Source organism: Cygnus atratus, chromosome 9, assembly GCF_013377495.2.
Source record: "Cygnus atratus isolate AKBS03 ecotype Queensland, Australia chromosome 9, CAtr_DNAZoo_HiC_assembly, whole genome shotgun sequence".
Classification (NCBI taxonomy): Eukaryota; Metazoa; Chordata; class Aves; order Anseriformes; family Anatidae; genus Cygnus; species Cygnus atratus.
In genome coordinates this window covers 20,923,737-20,946,442 of record NC_066370.1, presented here as the reverse complement: position 1 = coordinate 20,946,442, position 22,706 = coordinate 20,923,737, and the positions used below count along the sequence as shown (strand labels likewise).

General features: G+C 40.7%; 1 protein-coding gene across 1 annotated transcript in view; it reads right to left on the bottom strand.

Moving 5' to 3' along the window:
- Window positions 1-16,389, bottom strand: part of SPATA16 (spermatogenesis associated 16) — a 77,519-nt gene extending 61,130 nt beyond the window's left edge. The window contains exons 1-2 of the mRNA XM_050712570.1: window positions 16,339-16,389; window positions 13,647-14,270 (exon numbers count right to left, since the gene is read on the bottom strand). Of these exons, the coding sequence (XP_050568527.1) occupies window positions 13,647-14,270; window positions 16,339-16,389 (675 nt within the window). The remainder of the gene's footprint in view (window positions 1-13,646; window positions 14,271-16,338) is intronic.
- Window positions 16,390-22,706: the final 6,317 nt, after the last annotated feature.

Genomic DNA, 22,706 nt, shown 5'->3' with positions numbered 1-22,706 from the left:
AAAGAAGCCCCAAAGAATCTCCACCCCTCATTAAATGGATGGCTTCTCCTTCCAGAAAGCTGCTATAGAAGGATGAGATCAAACATCTTTCCCATCTTCTCAAGCCATATAGAATTTAGCAGAGAGAAAGTTTCTATTTTTTTTAGAAAAAAGATGATACTTTTCTTGATAGATGAATCACCTGTTGTTCATCACGGAAAAGTATTTAATCAGAAATTCACTGTCTATTTCATAATGAGCATTATTAGAATTAAATAACCCACAACTCCTTAAAGTTTTGGAGAATATTCAGCACTGGCAGAGCTACCACACTTGGCAGGACCACCTTTCATCCTCAAATCCTTGTGCTTTATTAATCTTCAGGCAACCTGATTTTGTAATGTCCCATAGTACTAAAAATTAGCTTTCAGTTCTTAAGAAAATTCAACTGTAAGCAATTAGATACAACTGTAAACAAATAGATTAAGTCTAAGAGCCTTGTCTTTAAGGACAATAACGATACAGTGCTACTAATGAAAATGCAATTGAATGTCCTTTGCTTGGATAAACATCTCTAACAGGATTGTTTAGTGTGCAATGATTTCATCTGCCTAAGTGACTTCACTGCAAATCAACTTTAAAAGCAGATTTCTAATGAAGATTAACAAATTCGTATTTAGCTAGGTCGTGTGCTTTATCTCTCAGATCACATGCAGACTGGTGCTGAGGACCCTGAGAGCGCTGCTCTGCAGCTGCAGGCTGCTGGGGATGAATGCAGCCTCTGCTTTAAAAATGGTGTATAACCAAGGGACTGATGCTTGAGTCCATTTCTGCCAGTCACCAAAGCTTTAAAATGGAAGGAGGAGGATATAGTCTGCTTGTCTAGCTCCCCATCATTAAGAAGTTTAGTTACACTAATTAGTTTCTTGTCGCTTCTTAGTTAACATCCAGTGGTTGATCTTTATGAGGTGCAAGGTCAACTCAGCAGTTGAGATCTCTTTAGAAGATTAAATCCATCAAGAAAAAAGCTCATCTACATATGCATCTTTCCTCCCACATGGAATCCTTCAAAGCAGAAAGGATTACAGACCCACATCCAGTCTTAGCACCTACAAAGCCAACCCCATCTTTAGGGTTTTGTGCATTGGTTAGAGATCAGCTCAGTTCTTCTCAGTCAAGGGTCATTCAACAAAGTGTCCCCCTAGTTCAGGTGTGATAAATATCTTTTTTTTTTCTTCCACATCTCCTCTCTGCTGTGAAGTTACACAGTGTATATAATAACACCCATACGTTTAAGATTTTCTATCATCTTGTTATCAGTAGAAGTTATAAATCAGAGAATTCATCACTTTTAACTTTGCTCATGGTACCATATATATCTGCTGAAGTGTCTCTAGGGGTAAGGCATGCTATATGTACCTAAAAGACACAGAGAATTATGTTCACATCAGTGAACATAAAAGTATCATCAAGTTTTTTTGTAATAACACTTTTCAGCTGAATTGGCCATGCTGTGACCTCTGTTAAATTTATGGGAATTAGAGCTTTGAGGCTACTCCCTTGACTTTCAAGTTCTTGAAGGATTGTGAGAAGAAAAGAATCATTTAAGGATCCCTTCAGTATAAAGTGCCACAATTCAGAGTTTCCTTGATTCTTCCTGCTGATATGAGGAGTTATGTCTCGACTTGTGTAACCCCTCAGTTATCTTTGACAAAAGGCAAGACACAAGTCTCTGTAAACCATATCTAAACAAATAAGGATTTAGCAAATATCTTTAAATACAGTGAAGACTGGGTTCTGCCTGGTCTCCTCGGAGTGATCTCAGAGTAACAGTTCAAACAAACAAATAACTCAGTGTTTAATCTCACAAAATCAGAGCGATATTTCAAGGGGTTTTGCTTCTGTTTGTGACCATCTAAGCAGTCTGTTTTAGATCAGAAATTCTCTCATAGGGATTTTTGTGCAGCATTTCTGCTGTTGATCTATGGGCTTGAGTTGGGTTTCTTCACACTAGTTCCATGCAAAAAACAACAGCTTGCACCAAAAGCAAGATTCATCCTAATTTCACAGAAATGTCTCCTTTTGTACTTAGCAGAAAGGTCATGAATATACAAGATAGCCCTAGTGTCTTCTATAAGTGAAACGTGCAAGAAATTAAATGGCAGTGGTGGTATAAGGGACTGGTTTTGCTAGTGATATGTAAACACTGCTGTGAAAGCTTTTTGTTGGGCAAAACACCTCAGTGCTGCCCAATAAACGCATCAAGTTCTGAGGGAAATTAAAACTTTAGTATTTGTTTCTTCAGCCTTTACTGTATTTTGCTGACCTGTTGTTAAAAGCACTTGAGTATGCAGCAGGAGAGATCGTTTCCTTGCATTGTCCTGTCTGCTGCTGAATACTGAATGAGAGGAAGGGCTCTGGGAGGTGAGGCAAAGGCAGTGCCTGGAAGCACCTGAGAAAGCTCATCTGGGGAAGCTTCCAGGGAAGGATTTAGGCGGGATAGACACAGCGAGCTGGGATCTGGAGGCACAGATGGGGATGTGGAGAAGAGTTCTGGAAAGACTTGCATCTGAGTTTCAAAGGGGAAGAGAAAAAGGAAAATTTCCTAAGGATCCAAAGAAGCTCTGCAGCTACAGATTGTTGTAATTTTGGGAAAACGTGTTGGACTGAGAGCAAGGGAAGAAAGGCTGTGCCATGCACAGACATAATGAGCAGGGAGGAGATTTGTTTGCAATTTTCATGTCTCACCCAGCAGCACTGAGTTTTCTTTGTCCTGCTGCAGTCTGCAGTCCAGTAACACTACCTTTGAAGATCAAAAGGGCTGTTAGTGTTTTTGGAGTTCTTGCTTTAAATAAAAGGTAAAAGCAGCTCCATCTCACTCCTCTGAATACCTGAAGGTCTTGTCACAAGGACATTCAAATATAGATGCAGGCTTGGAGAGGCAGTTAAATTTTTTACCATTGAGGGTTTCTTTTCCCAGAGCTATGTTACTGAATTTGATTTTAATTCCACACTGGGAAATGTGGGGGTACGTTTTAACTAAGACTTTGGTGCACTTTTGGGTTTGCAGAAATCTTGCCAATGTCTAAAAGGTTATAGATGCTATGAAATTGAAGAAAACAACTTAAACATGTGAAGTTTTAAAGCCAATCTGGGGTTAAAAACCTCCAGTGGTACCATTTCGTAGCCTTTATCATAGTTAGCCAATGTAACAGTATCTTTCACTTGCAGACTTAGTTTACCTGAGAGTACCCCTCAGTAGACAGGAATGTTTTTCCAGAAATAACATTGAATTTTAAAAATTCTGCCAAAGGATTCTTGTTACAAGTGGAGGTTTTGTGTATCCGGAGCATGCAAACTTTAGAAGTCTGCCCAGTTATCCCACTCAAAGAATTACCATCTACCTAAATGAGGTATTAGGAATGGAAGTGCTACCTGCAATTTTTTTGTTGTTAATGGGGAACTGACACTAATTACGTTATACTTTTACTGATAAAGGAGGTTTCTCTTTCAGTGTGTTTGAGCCTATAACTGTGTTGCTGAAACCATGGTCATATAAATGCTTGTGATATAGTACTTTGTCAAAGGTCACCAAACAAGTCTGTGACACGGTGAACTTAGCATAGATCTTGCTGTGGAATTAAGGCCTTAATTCTGGCAGTAGCAAGCAAAGAAATTTTATGAGTAAAGACCTCCCAGGCATTAGCTAATGAGAAAGAGAGGAAAAGATTCCCCCAAACCCACCATGGCTTTGGTGAAAGACCGGTGGAAATGCTGGTCTAGAAGGTGGCATGTCAGTGTGGGTGTTATTTGGAAAAATAAAGCTAGAGCTCCGGTGATGCCTTGCTGCCAGAGCTGTGTCACTGAAAGCAAGGGAAAGGTTCAGCTGTACAAAACTGGCAAAGGCAGCAGATTGCTAATTGCTGCTATAGGCTTGGTGTATATTCAAATCAGGAATACAAGTTGTCTTAAGGAATTAGATTCTCGATAAATAACTATAGTTTGCTCAAAAGAATTAGATGCCCAATACATATCTATCTGTGTGTGTGTGTGGATATAGATACATATCTGATAGCAAATTTAGCTCAGGAGCTGCCTGGGAAAATGAGTAAATTTGGTCAAATGGTGTGTTTCAATGACATTCTTCAGCAATTTTGAGATCAGTCATGCTTTCTTTTGCCAGAATGAAAGGGTTAAGGGTGAGTTTGAATATAGCAGTAGCAGTAACCTGCTGGCCTTGCTGGAGCTGATTGCCTTGATTTTTTTTTCTTCTTTTTTTCTTTTTCTTTTTTTTTTTTTTCCTGGAGAGGACTGTTTAATCATGTCTCTCTGTTTTAGAGATAACTTTGTGGATTTCCCTGGAGTGATTTTAGAGTGGCTAATCAGAGGGACAAACCTGAAAAGGCAAGAAATGTTTAATTAGAGTCTTTTCTTCTGACTAGCCAACAGTCCTAACCAGATGCCTTCACTCCAGAGCAATCCAAGTACTCAGCCTGGTAACGTCACTGCATTGCACATCAGGCACCTGGCAAGTTGAACATTAACTGCATCCCAGAAAATGTCTGCTAAGGAAGGCTACTTCTGAAAATAACTTTTGAAATCTGATTGCAAGCCCCACATCAGGCTGAAAACAAACCACTTTTTGTATGCTGCTGTGTATTCCAGTCCTTACAACTATTAAGCACTATGAAAAATCCTGCAGAAAACCAGTATAACAAAGAACAATGATAGTTTTGTCTCCGTGGGGGAAAAATTAAAAAAAAAATTAAGCATGGCGAATAAAAAGAGAGAGGGTTTGCTCTCAAATATATGATTTCATGCAGCATAACTTTCCGGCTTCTATTCAAAGTCATACTGACATCTTGGTATATAATTTCAGTCAGCAGAGCAGGAATTGTATATAAAACCTCTGTCTTTATTGTTAATGAGATTTGTGTAAATAACTCTCTAAAAACATATTGAAAAAATATAATTCACTACTAAATCTGAATGTAGATGTCAGGTAAGAAGAACTAAATTTACTAAGCTTCTGCAATGTGCTCTGCAATTGATTTTTTTCAAATAATATGTACATGATATTTCTGGCATATTAGCTGCTTTATGCAGAGTTAGCACTAGATTTTGTAACACTAATGTGTGCGCAGGGCATATTTGCTATCTAGGGGATATTATTGGTTACACAGTACTGGCAGAGAGCCAGATATACCTCGGATATGCCAAGATTCGAGAAATGATCCTTATTTCTATTCAGAAAACACTGTCTGCCAGAAAACAGTGAGTCTGGTGAGCAGCACCAGATGAACTTCACAGGCCTCGTGGTGGGACTCAGCCTGCTCTCCCCACATCTCCGCTGGGTTTATCTGGAGCCCTCTCTATGTCTAGGCTTAAATTTCTTCTTCAGCTATAACCAGCCTATATTTCAGGTGTCTCCACAGTAATCGCAGGTGTGTGAAAGGATTTGGTGACCATGTGGGGCAGAACATTAAAGAAGCCCAAACCTAATTGCAAAATTGAGACTTCAAGTGTGCACAAAATTCAGAGGATATAGCATTTTAGTTTGTGCTCACTCCTAGGTGGATGCTGCTTTATAAAAATAAACTTGATGTGAATCCTTCCCTCCCACAGAAGATAACGACGTTCCCTGCAGCACTCCTAAGCCGAAGTCGTTCCTGTTTATTGGCCCAGCTTCAGATAAAGACTTTACCTCCCCTCAGCACAAACTCAGGGGTCTTTCTCATATAGTAAATAATTTGCTTTGATAGCATTTAAATCAGGAACAAAGGTTTTAGGAAAACATCACCAATTTGACTTCATCTTGATCTGTGTGCTATGCTACGAATCTGTGCCTCCTGTTAATGGTCTCTGCTATGGAGTGCCCCCCTTATTGGTATTGCCAGGGTGAGGAGTATAGAAGAAAAAGGAAAACAAAACCCCAAAGCTCTCTAATGAAAGATATATTGTGGAATCAATATACCACAATAGTTTCCAATGAACTTTATATTCTGTGCTATATACTGAAGTCTCCTTTATAGATTGCCTTTGTAATGCAAAATTTGTCAGCCCTTCAATGGGAGTCCACCCAAAAATCAAACCAAACAAAGATGGTGTAAATATTCCATGTGAAAACCGAACAATCAGACAAAAGTCAAAACTGATACCAGTAGCTCCTCCTGATAGGCGTGTAGTTCAAGGTGTCTGTTGGACTTGGAAGCAGGAGCATCAGTCTTTTTTGATAGCATTCACAGGAGCTGGCCAAAATTATTTTTTTTGGTGGCAACTGTCAGCTGGTGTGATGTGACTATATTGTAGCAAGATTTTGAGAGCTGTCATGATTGCTTGGAAAAAGCAATATAATTTCAGGCCAACTAATTTAATCCCTTTGATGCCAAGAGATTTGCTATCACTACGTCCAAACACAGAGATATCTCACCAGCACTTTTATGAAGGCAAACTATGTGAAAGGCTCACTCTGCCTTGACGGACAGGATTATTAGGCAAAAACAATCATTTGCTGAAGCCTTAATTTCATGCCATTTCTGGATATGACATTAAAGTTAGCCGCAAGCTCTCCCCTCTGCCCCCTCCTCAGGACTGTGTGGATTTGGTAAACTCCAGCACGAATCTCCTAAGCATTATTGTCAGTGTGAGAAACACGGCACATATCCATGCCTCAGGAATAAACAGAAATAAAGCTCTTCCCTAAAGTAACCTAAACAGAATTCATTCCCCCCTACTTTTTATTGTTTGGTTCACCTCTGTAAAGCTTTTCAGCATTTATATTCATTTTACACTGTCAAAAGCTGAACAGGAGTAAGATAACAAATGGTTCTGGTAGCAGCTGTCACCACCTACTGTCTGTGTATGCCTGTGTGAATCTCTAAATGGAAATAAAGTACTTTAATAACACATTTTCTCTAAACTGTCCTCATGGATAAAGTTACTCTCAGATCAGTCCGTGAACACTTTCCAATTCGGTGCCCACTTCAGCCTGCATCTTTGTCTCTCCTCTGCAGAGCCTAGGTAGGCATGCAGCAGTATGATTAGAAGACAGTTCGAATAGAAAACGCTTTAATAGCACACCTTCTGTGACCACTGCTCGCCTGCGTTGTCTGCTTTTGGTGTTTGGACCATCTCCTCACCTGCCTAATTTTCTCCCTATAAATTAAGCCAATTGTCATTGTGTTTTTCGCCCTGTCGGCTCCAGCCGGGAAGCACCCAGAGCCACAAATTAAACACGAATTGCTCTGCCCTCCCTGTTCCTGTAAGATACCTTCCAGGAGCAGATAGCAGCTGGGAGGATAAATGCCTCCAATTTCTCAGGGCCCTAAATATAGCAGGAACTCCTCTTCCAGCCAGGGTCTAAGGCATTGCCTTACATTGAGAGGCGTGAGATAGGATCGCACTTTTGTGTTGGCCTATTATTGGGTATTTCAATGCCTGTGATACACATAGGGAGCTGCGGGATTCAAACACCTCAAGATTTTTAGCCATCCAGCTTTCACAGAAGACCTTTAAGTCTCCAGCCAGAAGTGAGGTGCCCAGAGCCACATATGTTGGTGGTGGCTGAGCAAAACACTGAGCCCACATCTCTGAAGATGGACTAGTGCCTCCTCCAAGGCTGTCCCAAGTCTTTTTTTTCCTCTTTCTCTCTCTCTTTTTTTTTTTTTTTTCTTCTTCTTTACTTACTGAGAGATGTATTACATGGGCCTTGTCTCTGTTTTGCAGTGATTGTAATACATGAGGTTTGCACGTGTTTAGGTCAATGAGGCTTTTGATTGTAAGTGACAAGTGGTGGGTGATTATTATTTTTAATCAACAGTTATATTGCTCAATGTTTACAAAGTACGAAGAAAATATTTAGCGCTTTTGAGCACCCGTCACCTCCAGGTAAATAGTTTAATAGCATGTGAGGAAGCCAATTAAAGTTAATTAGAAATTGACTGATCTGCTTTGGTGCCAGAATGATTGGAAAATATGGTCTGTCCTTTCTGAAGTAGGAATTTTGTTCTCCTAGACACACGTGAGTGAGGAAACATTGTTTTATGGTCAGCATATTGTATTCATTTGGGGAAAAAAACAAAACAAACCCCCCCCCCCCAAAAAAAAAACAAACAAACACAACCCTATACTTTATAAGCCAGATATGTAACAGCAGTTCAGGCAAGAAGAATAGGGGCATGAATCCTTATAGACAAATAGCTGTGCTGTTCCTCAGCTTTATTTCATGGTGATGGGCATGCTGGAAATGTCTAGAAGATTAATGGATTCAAATTCAGTGATCAAAAGATGGGAGCGTGTCCAAATGGATCATTATAACAGATTCCCACTCTATCCCACAAGCCAGATTTGAGCCATCTGTAAGCTTCACATTCCTGGTCTAAAATCTTCTGCAGCCATAAAAGACAATAAGTATCAGTAGGAAAAAAAAATCAATTTCTTGGCTTTGCAGCCTAAAAATACAGTGATGGCACTACAGGGAGAGAAAAACTGCTGATTATCAGGCGTTTTTAATTTTTTTTTTTTTAAATAAGTTAAACGAGTAGGCTGTATTTAGGAAACTATTTTGTTATCAGAGGTTAAAAGAATATTTCTGTAGAGTAAAGTCAGCATCTCATGCTCAGGCTTTGAGGGATCAGTGACTGTCATCTCTGTTGTTCTCAAGACCTAGTGTATTCTCAGCAAGAAGTTTCTAGAAGACTCATGCTGATGATAAAGATAGATAATTTATGAGTCTGATTTTTAGCTCCAGAAATCTGGTGCTAAAAAAAATATGTAGCCTTTCACATTATCCCTTGAGGACTCAGGTTTCATGGTGTTAAAATATGTCTAGTCCTTGTACAGCTTGTCTTGGTGAAAGGGGGTAGGGAAAACTATAGAAAGTCACATTTTCTCCCCCTTTTTTTTTTCATCCCAGTGGATGACCAGTAATTTTAGTCCCCATGCTCCTTAAAGCAAGGGATTACACAGTGATGGCTTCCTGGACACTAGGATCCACCTGAAAGAGGAGACTGAGGAGACTGGTGGTGGGGAGGGCAGAAATGTGGCTGTACCACGGTTGTTCTGCAGCACCTAGCACTGATTCAGCGGTCTCAATGGGGAGCACATCCAAATATCCCGATGATGTGGTGCTCCCTGTACTGCAGCAGGGCCTCTAAGAAAGCCACCTGAGCTTTTCCATTCACTGCTTGAGGTGAACCTCTTCTCACGTAGGTATTTATAGAGGAAATACTTATCTTTTGCTTCTCGTATTGAGACATTGATAGAAGACTTGGTTGAACCATACTGTCTAACTCTTTACTGGTATGTAATTATGCTGACAAGGAATGGATGCCATGGCCTCTTTCAAAATATTTGCTTTTTGCAGATATTGTTGCCTGGAAGAGGGAGTGTGGTCTTGACACAGCCTTCTCTGCAAGCCGTGAATCACGAGGCAATGAGCCACGGGAAAGGTTAATCTGAAAACTCAAGGTACGCAAAAAAAGATGGCACTAACGTTTAGCTCACTGCCATAGGAACGGTGCCCACAGTAGCCATCTGTGGGAGATGGAGGCGTTCCAGCTTGTGGAAGGCTCCACAACAGCACTCTTGTGAATTAACCACACGCTGTTTGAGGCCTTCACCTCACACATGGGATGCGCTTTGTGTCTCTGAGACACCGCACTGAACGCTGTGTGCTGAGGCACTGTGGACTGCCTTCTGGGCCCAACAGTCACAAACCTGTCTCATTTATTCTTTAATCACTGGGGAGGGTTATTTGCAGAACAACAGGGTCTGGAATTAAATTTGTGCAGGTTTTAAACAGGCTGATATTTCTGAAGTCTTTTATACTCCCTGATATTAGGAGATTAGCATGAGACAAGATCTTTCAATCCCTATACAGGTTTAATGTTATTTCCTAGCTAAGCTGTTAATAATTGGCTAGAGATTTTATAGATATCAGTATATGGTTTCCATTGAGGTTTTAAGCTAGAGAGTCATTTCTCATACCCTTCGTATCCCAGTCCAGATGTTCAAGTCTTATTTTCCTATGTTCCAACAGATGGATGCCAAAAATTTAGGGAAATTTACAGTGTTTCTCAATGTAGTCTGCATAATATACTGCATTACTGAGCTCAGAGGTGGCAGACCAAAGACTATTGCCCCAATTTCTTCAGCTTTTTTCCTCACTAGCAACAGAAAGTATTTAATTCTTAAGCTCTAATGGTGAGAGTTCTCCAAGGGAGCATTATTTTTAACTCTCCCAGGCCACCTATAATGCAGCTGACTAACACCAAGTCCCTTCTGATTAATTTAATGGTAGCTAAATAGTGCAGAAATAGTAAGAAGACACCAATTCTTCTCTTGATAACACTGCCTTCCTGACATCTGCGGTAATCAGCAGCATGCTGCCCAACATATAAAAGTCTCTAAATTAAACAAGCGTTTCAATTTTCCCTTCTGAAATCCAACAATTCTAGTGCTAGACATTCAGAATTGCCTTTTATTTGCATATCTGAAAAACAACATGATCTAAAGAATGATAATGCCTCATGAATATATAGGTAGAACTAAAAAAGACATTTTAGCTTGAAAAAGAGTTAAGAAACATATGATATTTGCAATAAGGTAGCATGCTTTAGTGATACTATTGAAATGTAAGGCCATACACATGCTTTTCTGGATCAGGGTCCCTAACTCAAAATGTTGTAATGTCAAACTAAAACCTTGAGTTCCTTAAATGTGAAAAATACCTGTAAACATTTTGCACTAGAAAACATAACTTTGAATTTCCTGACCTTTGAGCTTGTTACATATCGCGCTTCTCCTCACCCACATGAAACGCAGAGGAATTTTTGTGTATTTCATCAAGGAGCCATGGGTAAAACAAGCACAGTTTCAATCTCAGCAGTTTAAGTTTTCTGGTTTTCTCTGCATCATTTCCAATTTGTCTATATCTGAACAAATAGATGAATTGGAGCCAATGCAGAGTAAAGCAACAAAAATGATATAGAGGTTTAGAAAACATGACCTGGGAGAAAATAATAAGAGGACTGAATCTGTTTAATTTAGAGGAAACTGAAAATAGATTTGCTAAGAGGTTGCAAGTACAGAGAGAATAGGGTGGTTAATTGCTTTTCATGACAAATAAGGATACAAAAAGTTATCGGCTATTTAGCGGTATGGGAGATTTGGAAAAAACTTTCTATCAGCTTGCTGAAATAGATGTGAAGTCCCTCTCATTGGATATTTTTAGAAACAGAGAACAGAAATGTCTTTCAGAGAAGTTCTGAGCTTGTTTTTCTTCTGGGGAGGGTTGGATTATGAGACTGTTTGAGAAGCCTCCGCCCTACAATTCTGTGATTTCCCAGTCACTCTGTCCACAGTCCCAGGAAGGAATTATTTAATCTCTGCTTGTTCTTTCACCAGGATGTCTATTAGCTGGCCTTTCCGTTTCCCCTTAGGAGCAGACAAGTACTCCTTTCCTCTCAACTGAAAAGTGTTTTTGTCCCCATCGAAGATCACTTCTGAATGAAGGGAAAAAAAACAAACACAAAACCACCCTAAACTAAAAAGGATGCCACTTCCTAATTTTTCTCGCTCACTGCTATAATACTTATTGTTTTAAAATAAAATGTCTTCAGTATTATAGGAAAAAAAAAAAGGAATATTTGTTTGTCAACAGCAAACCTTGAATGTTTTACAAATACTCTTGGATTAAGTTTGGCAGTATGGCTCTGAAAAAATTATAGTTGGACCTTTTTTCAGGATGTCAAGTGCATAGCTGAAGTGATTGGGGTCACAGTGGAGATAAAATATTAGGGAGAACCCTGAAAGGGCAGCTTGCAAGTCCTCTATTCTAATCACCAACCATATTCCTGTGAAGTGTCTAAAGTGTCTCTCTCTCTTTATTTTTTACTTTTTTTTTTTTTTTTTTAATAAAGAGACACTGGCCTTTAAAATCCTTAGAGCTAATAAAGAGTGATTTTTTGCATCATGTATCATGGAAAAAGTCAAGCCCTCATCCATACAGTAAATGTTAGTGACTGGGTTAATTGTGAAGATACAGAGCATCTTTCAAGGTTTATAAGACAGCTATGCTCTTGGAGATACGGTTTTCAAAATGCTCTAATGCTACCTCTTTGAAAGCAGCCTTTGGCTGCAGAATGCTACTATTTAACAGGTTTCACTTTACTAAAAATTGAGAGTCTGATGCCACTGTTAAATTTCATTCTGCACACAAGCAGTTTATCATAGTCTGTTCCCAGCAATTGTAATCCAATTTTTGTAATCTTACATTGTTTAAAAAAGAGAGGGAGAGGGAGCGAAAGATACTGAACGTCAATCTGATAAAGTTTAAATAACTGGTGCTTTTTTGTGATTATGTCAGTTTTATAGCAGCATTATGGAAACACGACAGGGTAACTAAAATCTGATTACATCTAAATCCTTGCCCATTATGCGATTATTATGAACCATGACTTCTCCTGGCACATTATGAATTACATGGTCATAATGCAAGGGATTTCCAATATAATTAACTGAGATTAGCAGCACTAGAGAAATCTGGGAATAATGATACAACTTTGGACAATCAGTTTTACTGTAAATGCTGCTCGCTCTGGCTTCCAGGAAACAGGAGGCTGGTGGATGCAACTGTGACCCACCTGTCGGGGGTTCCTGCACCTCCTTTCCCTCCCTCCCCTCACAGAATTAATTGCAACCATGCCAGAATCCCGGAAACTCCCTCTTTTATTCTTTTCTTCCCACATTATACTGATAAAATTCAAGGCTGGCTAAGATTTTTGAAAGTGTCACAGGTTTTCAGATGCCTCCTTTCTGGAGGCTCAGCCTGAAATTGGAAAGGGCTCTGCTTTTGCAAACATAGAAACATCACTTATTGAAGGACAGATCAATTTAGAGCACTTAAAGATAGAAAGTCATGAAAATCTTTGATCTAGTTTCAAAGACCATGGCCAAGGTCATATTATTTCTGTAGTGTCTCCGGCAGCCAAGAGATCCTTCTTTCCATGAAAAAAACCCACAGGTTTTAGCTCTCAGCTGCAGAAGAAAAAGCTGGCTGTGTTCAGAGGGGTTGCTCACTGCTGGACTGGTCCTTTCTCATGTAGAAATAAAAGGATTTCTGTACAGATCTGGTGGCCATCTACTGGCTTTAGGGAAAAAGAGGGAAATGGATGATGGAAATGGATGATGGAATTGCTGTAGGGAAAAAGGAGCAAAACCAGACCTTTTCTTTAAACGAAGAGTTAAACATTTCATCCGGTAGTGCATGGATAGCTGGGGTACGGTGCGAACTCTCCTGATTATGGAGACGTCGTTTGACCCTAATAGAGATGGGATTAAAAAGAAGAGCCTTTTTTTTTTTTTCTATAGGTTTTAAATTTCCTTCATAAAGTATAACTAGAGTTGAAGGCCTAGATTAAAACAAAAATCACCTCAGATTTTTTTTTTTTTGGTTCAGTTCAGTGCCTCCTCCTCACCTGCTATGATTTATTTATAGGTCTTAATTGCCAGATTTCACATGAAATCGCATCCCAGGATTTGTATTATTTGTATTATAAACTGTGCTCATTCCAGGCTTGTGCACCTTATTCCTTTTGATACAGTGACATCCAGTCGGCACGATTACAGCCTCTCATTTACTTTGTGATCTCCCTAGCACCTCGTACCTCCAGCGCCGTTGCAAACTGAGCTGCTGCCACCGCGTAGTTCTTCTGCCCGTAGCGAGCGCTGGCGTCCCGCAGGGCCACCCGCAGCTGCTTGTCGACCCGCGGCACGCTCGGTGTGCTCATAGCAGCGGTGGCACAGCCACGGTGTGCTGATCGGCAGCCTGCAGGCACCGCCGCCTCAGCAAACTCAAAGGAAATCTCCTCCTCGTCAATGTAGACCAACTTCGTTTCGATGTCCAGCAGGCTTTTCAGAGGAATGTGAGACAGAGGAGCTGGGATTAGCCGATTGCCGGGCTCTAACATCGCCGCTTCTTTCTTCTCATCGAGTTTTTCATTGGTTTCTGATTTCCATTTACAGCTTGCTCTGTCTGCATCATTACTTTGTTTTTCCTTCTTCTCTGCCATTTTTATTCCCTCCATTATATTTCCTACTGCTACATCTCGAAGGTGCTCTTTGACCTCTTGTGGTGCTTCTGTAGTATCGTTCAGTTTGTTTGCCGCTACATTTGGCTCCTTGCTAGCATGTATTTGCAGAGAGGTTTCATTCAGGCCACTTGCGCTTAAGACATTTTTTTGAAAGTCAATGTTGCTTCCTGGTTCCATAACTTGAGCAAAGAAAGAGTCCTAGGAGAAAATGCAGAAAAGTTAAAAATACTCAAACACCGCAAAGCCAAAAAAAAACCACCCTGTGCAAATGCTTTCCCCACTCAGCACACTTTAGGCACCATTGTGAGTGGAAGCTCTTCAGGACTTCATACATAGCATAGCAGACTCACTGCAATTACTTTCTTTATCTCGCATAAGGGTTTAAGGCATCTTAAATACTCTTTATAATGGTTGTTTGTTTTTGTAGGGTAATGCTGCTGCATCAGTTTGTTACACGTACAGCAAGAAGAGAAAATCCAGCTTTTACTCATAAGGAAAAAAGAAGAAGAAAAGAACAAAAACCAGTGACTGATTGACTTGTGTTATATGTTGTTGTGGGGTGCAAAAAATCACCGTGGCCTGATTTTCAAGAGCTGCTGAGCACAGTCGCTGGAGCCAAAGAGGAGTGTTTACAAATCAGGCACTTCGGTTACATTCCAAAGGGACACAACCTCCAAGCGGGATCCTAGCTTCAGCTGCATTTGAACAAAATTCAGATCCGGATTTGGGTTTCAAAGCCATTCTTTATGAATTGTCTGCAAAGGACACTGGCATGTTGCTGCCAGGAACCCTCCCCCAGTAGATAGCAGCCCAACTCTCAATTCAGGGAGCTGGCAGTGGCTTCAAACTGGTACAAGATGCAGAATCAAATCCACAAGGCTCTTCTCAAGCAGTTCCTGTGCAAAAGGAAAGGTGACTTGATCTGCACTGTAAACTCTTAATTGTGCTCAAATTCAACGGGAATTTTGATTTTCATCTGCCTCTGCTGACTTCATAGTGACAAGGTGGGAGGCACAGGTATTTTTCTTCTTAGTTTTTCCACTAGTAATGAAAAGTGTAATTGTAAATAGCTTTAATATGAGCGTCTTTCATAATGGTTTGTTAAGCATAAGCACTCAGCCTTTAACCTCGTGTTATTGTTCAACAGACCTCCATACGTTTAGCGCCGGTTTAATGCGCTTAACTACGGGTACAGATTGTACAAGGGAAAGATACATAACAAATGCATTTCTCTTCAGCCATAAACAGATTTTAAACAGTGAGCAACTTGCTAAGTTTTAGTGAAGGCCATACAATGTGCACTATTGGACTCATAAAGGCTGCCAGAATATATTCTGGAAGCTGTGGCACAATGACTCTCTACTGTTTAGGGCAATGGGCATTGGGCAGAAACATATGGAAAGGGGTAAAGGAAAGAGATGAAGGCATTTTAAGCTATATGAGGAGTGGATATGGAATTCTGGTGTAATTAAGGTTTCAACTCTTTCTCATGTTTTTACCCTGGTCCTGCTGCCCTGGCTTAGCCGGACTGCTGCTGGGAGCATCACTGTCCCCCAAAGTGGGGAATGCACTGCTTTTGACATTTGTTCACAACCACCAGGCTGAGAACTTGACCGCAGCAGAACTGCCTGTGGAGAAACTTATTCCTCCTTCCATGACTGCCACAGACGGAGCGAGAGGTGAAGGGATAATTGTGTGATTTAAGGTAATTTCAGAGGACTTTTTTCAGCGATATGCTGAGCAATCACAACTCCTACTGAGTTCAGTGGGGATGGAAAACCAGCGGCCCTTCTCAGATAGTGCTCTGCACTTGTCAGAATAGAGCTCAAAGGAATCATATTTATAGCAAACTATTTTGAATGGCAGCAGTAAAGCAGCTGGAAAAGGCTAATGTACTTGCATCTGGCAGCAATTTTACCTGTTTGTTAGACACTCAATCCCTTTTTAAAACAAACCATAGCACAGCCTAAAGATTGGAAGCCTCATTTTCCAGTGCTGGCTTCAGCACCAAGTAATTTAGGGAATTATGATTTATCTCCACTGTGCAGTGGAGCAGAGATACTCCAGCCAGCCCCAGGACCAGCTGAGGGATGAGCCTGTTAATCTTGGTGCCACGTCATGCCAGCACAACTGTCACGCATGGGCCTGCAATGTACCTCCTGGTGGCCCTGCAGCATATGGCTATCCCAGTCCCTATGGAGCAGTGCAGGTCTTTCATAGCCTCTTGGGTGGGATGCTCACTGGAAAATGAGATTTCAGTGTTGACATCAGATACAAGTTTGCAGGAATTTTCCTCTGAGCAGCCACGTTGCACCATGGAGCCCTCAAGGCCAATTAATGGCCTTCTTCTACTCACCAGAAAGCTTACAAAGGCAAAGCCCTATATCTGATTGGTGGGCTGATATCATTGTGAATGGGAATTTGTCTGCACCAAGCTGATTGCTGTGAGACTGCCTTAAGAAGATCAAAATAATTTGCCATGGAATAAAGAAAAGCAGAGCTCAAACAGTGAAATACGTTCAGGTAATCACTTAATGGACATTTCTCCAGTGGACAAACACCTGAAATGAACTTTTCTGTATCAAGTGGATTTATACTGCTCCTATTGTGTTTTTAGGTGTTCAAGCTGATTAACATGACTGGGTTGTGCAATGGAAGCACGTTGTAACTCAGGCAGGCTCACTTTAATCATTGCCTCAATAAAAAGAAAACACTTCTAGGGAAAAGCTTTTAGAAAATCATTATCTTTGTCAGTTAAGTATTTTCCTGAGACTTTTGTTAAAACGTCTGTTTTTTATTTTGGAAGCGTTTCCTGTAAAATGCTTCTAATGAATCACTATGCAGATAGACAGTTTAGTGCTGTAGTCAGAAAGAAACTACTCTTAAACTTGTGAGCTGTCAGGAATGATCTTCCTCTTCAGTCACAAGCAAGTCCAGCTTTCTGCATACTTGAGGGTTAATCTTTGCCAGGAGACCTCTGTCCATGGCCCTTCTAGCTCCTACAGTATTTTGTTGGGTCTGGCGGTGAGGAAACCGTATATCTTCAAATGGAGGGGCTTACATGAAAAAAAAATATAAAAGGATAAATGTAAGATCATTTATCTTTGAAAATCTTCTGGTTTTGTCTGTTGTTTTCCCCATATGGCTGAGGAAACCTTCTTGGGGAGAGTGGCCTGCCTACTAGATAACGTAAACTTCCTTATGTGCATGATCTTGTGAACCCTATTACTTATGCTTTTTGTTCTGTATCTAGTTTGATTCTGCTTTCAACACCTTCTCCTATTATCTCAGATCAGATTAGAGAAGAACCTGCTGATAAATCACGCTGGCACTTCAGCTGGCACCTAGTTGTTAAATTCTTTGCCAGTTCTTTGATGATCACTTTTTCCTTCAGAATTTCAACTTTGATTTCAACCAAAAAAAGCTTTTGCCCCTATAGCTGTGAAGTAAAACCTTTCTAAACACTGAAGACCGCATATAACGGTCTTCCTGAATCTGCATGTAGCAAGGCTGAACCCCTGGGTTACATTCAGCATTGATTTAAGTGCAGTGGTAGGAGAGAGGAATTTGTTCTCATGATTCTCAGAGGGAAATAGGCTGCCTTGAAGCTGGACAATTGCATTGTCATGAATAGCTCTTTTGGATATGAGTTCTGTGGGGCTGGTCTTCAGAAAAAGGTCTGTTTCCTGATTTTGGTGAAATCCTTCAGTTGACAACATAAGGCACTGTTTCTGAGGATCATGGTTGCTTTTTAAGGCAGAGGGTCCAGAGGAAGCAGAAAGCTCCAGGAGGGATTTTAGCACAGAGAGATCTCTGAGGAGCAAGTGGTGGTCCAGCTTGCACATTCCCCAGTGTTGGCCTACTGGATCATACATTTGCGTGGTTTGGAGGTTTAAGAGGATGGTACAGAAGCTAGGATGCAGCAAGGGAACTCGATGATCATGTATTTTACTCTGAACTAGGTTCCTTATGCTGGCCGTTTAGACAGCAGCCAAAGTGGACCCATCATGCTCTGACGTTGAACGTGCCCCATAAATGCCTTAGAAAGACATTTGACAGATTAGGCATCAGATCTGGAGACAGGAATAATCCCCTCCTAGCCTATATCAGAACTGGCAGAAATCTCTGCTGTCATTCTCTCATTTTGTTTTTAACTTCAGCTGCCGCCTAAGGTACAGGCTGCCTTGGCCAGGACGGTCTGCCTGTACCTCACCGGCTGTTCCAGAAGTCATTGGTGATCATCAGCATTTTGTGCTCTCTGTTGTGACCATTTGATGATGTACAGTCTCTAGAGGATACCGTCATAATATTTTTCAGCCAGGACACGACTGTCTGCAGCACACGTGTTTTGTGCAAAGATATCCTGTGTGTCTTTCAGTGAGCTCACTTGAGTACCAGCAGCAGTGTAGTTGTCCTAGCCTGGTTCCCCACCTGGGCTAATTAGCGTTACAGAAGATACATGTAATGACAACTGCCGTATTAGTGGACTACTAAGACAGTGATGGGACTTTTCCAGAAAGTTATAGGAACTGAACTCTTTTATCCGTAATAGTCTTTTTCTCCCAGAAGACCATTTGAAATCACAGGGCAGTCATCTGCTACAGTTCATTTCAGTGCAAATGTTGGAAGAGGCAAAAATGCATCCAAAACTATGGAACAAGTATAAGAAAACTATACCACTGGTACTTGTACAAGTGTTATCCCACTTCTTCAATGTCCTTTAGTACAGACAGAAAACTATAGTACTATAACAAAACACATCCAAAGCCCCACAACAGATAGGTCATTAGTTGCCCTCCTCTATAATAAATTCACTTAAATTGAATTCCAGATATCCTGATCCATCTCTAAGGTGAGGATGCTCCAGTTTTATCACTTAGAAATGAAGCAAGATTTATCTGTATTAGATTTACAGACAGACTTTCTGAATGAGCATGTGCACTGACAACAGCTATGCTGAGATCTGAACCGGAGATTTTTCCAGTCCATCTTTCAGCAGGATGACTTTTTAAGCACTTCCTTTACTGCTGAATACCACAAAGGCTCAGACAATCTATTGATGACGAAGGTCAGCACCTTCTTAGCAGCCCATAAAGTGAGTCTCTCACAATCAGGTTTCAGACTTTTTAAGATTCTAGCCATTTCTTTAGGCAATGAAGCAACCTAGTTCTTTCATCTTGCTATTTTTATTGTTTGAAAGCCTGAGTCACATCTGATCTTTTTTATTTTTAGTTTTCTTTTGGAAAAAGAAAAAAAAAAGCCTTAATGTATCTTTTTTTGTTCAGTACTCTTATTTTGTGATAGACATAAGTAATGGCTCATTCAGTGCAAAATCAGAACTCCTTACATTTTTCTTGCTGTGATAAGGGCACACTTGCCATTATTACAGCTGCATTGTCCACATTGCCGCAGTAAAGGTTTTGTCAGCACTTCCACTCTAAACACTATTTTCACTCACTATATTTAACCTGTTTATAAAAATAATAATAATAAATTGGACTCTGGGCTGAAATTTGGCAAGGGAAACAGTGTTTTATTCAGAGTAGTTTGCAGGGATTTAACCATATTACTCTAATTGGTCTTTGAGGCTGAAACTCACTTATTAATTGTTTACGTGGTACTGAGTACAACAGAGCGCTAATCTCATTAGCCTATAGACAGAAGAGAAATATTAAACTGTGTTAATAATTACTGCTCACAGCTATCAGACAGCCAGCTCACTAGGTGCTCTTATGCAAAGGCTTTGGCTTACCATGTAAAGTCCGATTCCTTCTATTGCCAGTAATAGCTTATGCAAGTTAACTAACGTTGAAGGTAAAAAGAAGCAGAATGTAAGGAACAAATTCTGGTTAAAATACTTAATATCTCTTTAAGGATAATTTACACAAAGATATGGGAAATCTAGATTAAAATAATCAAGAGAAGTTTTGACAAGATATGTTAATAATGTTGTCATCAACAGTAAATCCCTGTTCCTGCCAACTCTGGATAATCTTGAGTAGCAATGGAATCTCCTTCCTCTCCCTCATGAATCTTTTCCCATCTTCACTGTAAGTTTTGTCTGTCTTTTTTTTTCCTGCTTGCCTTTCTTTAAGTAAGGATCTGTACAGCCATGTTCCCGGAGAGCCAGCATGAGTGGTTTCAGAGGCTGCTTATCCCGGCTGGCCAACACTGCCCTTCCCTGCTCTTGCTGCAGCTCTCCGAATCAGTGCTCCTGGGGTACTCCTGTGCAGACTAGAACAGCTCAGGGTGAAGAGATCCACAGAGGTACCTGGGATCTGAGTGAGTCCATTTCATGAGGTACTGAAGCAGGCTAGAAGCACATACCATGAGTTAGTGGCCCCCAACATGTCAGCCACAGGAGAGAGGGGACTGGATAGGCAAGGCTGGGAAATTCCTGCCCTCACCGTCTTCTCCATCATAGCATATGTATTTATGTGGTTCCTTGGCTTAGCCAGTACCATATGGTTTGCCACGTTGCTGTCAGTCTATAACCAGCAGTAAGGCACATTTTTGAAAGTTTTAAGGAAGTATTTTAATAGGTTGTAGGACTCACTGAAATGGGTTAGCCAATCTCATGAGAGTTAAAGAAAGATCTTAATATTTTCCATCGCTCTGGGGCTTTTTCCCCTCCATGTGTTCTTTAAAATATTATTTTAAAATGTTATAATTTTGAGTACCACAGCAGAAGTTAACTGCCAACAGTTCCACACAAAGTTAGAGACCTCAATTAACTGTTTACTGCTATAGGGATGCTCAAGGATTTTGTTAACATATTGTTTGAATAAAATGAGAGCTGTCAAAGGACAGCAAGCTAACAACTACAATTATAATTTAAAATCAAGAAGGAACCCAAATCTCCCCAGCAGCGTATCTCAGGGCAGTGAGGCAAAGCGAATACAGACGAGAAACATCAGTGATCTACTGACATCCTGGAGGAAGGCGAAGGAAGATACAGTGCACAGTGAGGACTCAGGATATGTGGTGGGTAACTAGTGTGACTAAGGAAAAATGAAGAGAGACAAATTGAGGATGTTTTCTGCATATGTTTTTTAGGCACTGTGTAACTGTCTTCCTTACATTCCCTCCCAGTGAAATACTTCCTCTAAAAGTGTGGGAGGAAAATACTGAGAAACAAAAGACACAGCAGAGAGAGCATTTCAGCTTGGCGTAATGATGTCATCCTATTAGCACAAAGCCCCGCATTGTCAATTAGGAAAAAAAGGTCAACACTCTGTCTGACAGGGATGTGAAGCCTGGGCAACCTTCCTCGATTCGATTCGGCAGCTCAGCACTGCAGGAGCGGAGTGGTTCATTTTCATAGCTAAAGGGATGCCGAGAGTGAAGACGGAGAGAAAACGGAAATTTTAAAATGGTAAAGGTTTCTGCAGCAGGCTCCTGAAAAGTGGAGTTGTGAGAACAAATAATTCCTCTGTGTGAGGAACAAGGGTGTATGTGTGAGCCTAAGGTATAAACAGACTAGCGAGCTTAGGGTAATCCTTAAATGAAAAGGAATGCAAAGATTGGTCCTAGAACTGAGACGTTGTGATGAAAAAGCTCGATTTTTTTTTTTTTTGTACTGCAATATTTCCTAATTCTGTTGGGATGACAAGAAAGCAATTTTTGAAGAGATTACAAAGCAAATGTCCAAGTGTCCTACTTGCTCTCATTCTGAAGGAGATGAAGAACTATTGATTTTCTGAAAAGATTGCTTTGAAATGGTAGGAACTGAGTACTTCTAAAGAACGAGTGCAGAGGGGCAAAGTTTGGTTTAGGAGGGTTGCTGCAGACTGTGCTGTGGGCTTGATTAGATCTGCCAACATGCTATTAAGAGGTCTGCATCTCAGAGCTGCTCTGGGCAGCCCTGCTTTCAGGACGAGGCAGGAATTCAATGAGAGCTCACAGTGCTGAGAGCGCTCTTTTCACTTCACAAAATAATCACATTCCTATGGGACCAGACCCAAGGAAAGCCCGAACCTAAAGGAAACATTAGCAGACCTATAACCACTTCCATTACGTATTGTGTGGTGCACAAAACATATCAGCTGTCAGATCCACAGTGAAGAAGAGGCCTGACACCTTGCACAGCACTTAGATCAAATGCTTAGCAAGCAAGATGTGGCTGGAGATACAGATTCTTTTCTTGCTCTAGCTATACCACGTTACCATGATCAGACCCAACTCTAGTCACTGATCACCACCCAGGATGCGTGTCCCCTCATTGTCTCCGCAGTTCTGTTCCTTAACTCGTGTTAATTGAAAAGAACTGTTTTAGGTGAGAACTACCATTTTTGCTATTGTTGTTTCTGTTCACCAAACACAAAACCCTACTGCTACCTCCTGTGATGTTTTATTTGGGAAAACATTAGCTGCAGCATCCAAGCTCCTAACTAGGACCATCCCATTTTGACAAAGATAGCTTTGGTAGTGATCCTTCCCTTTGGGTACACTACCTGTGTAATTAGAATAAAGCTGGGGTGTACTGGGACTTGGCACCGAGTGCTGGAGCTCTGTAAGTCATTCATTTTATTGGCCACTTAAACAAAAGGTAGTATCTTATTTTTTACTCTAATAGTAACACACAAAGCTACCTAAATCAACAGTCAACCAAAAGGAGCAACAAGGAGAAAAGGA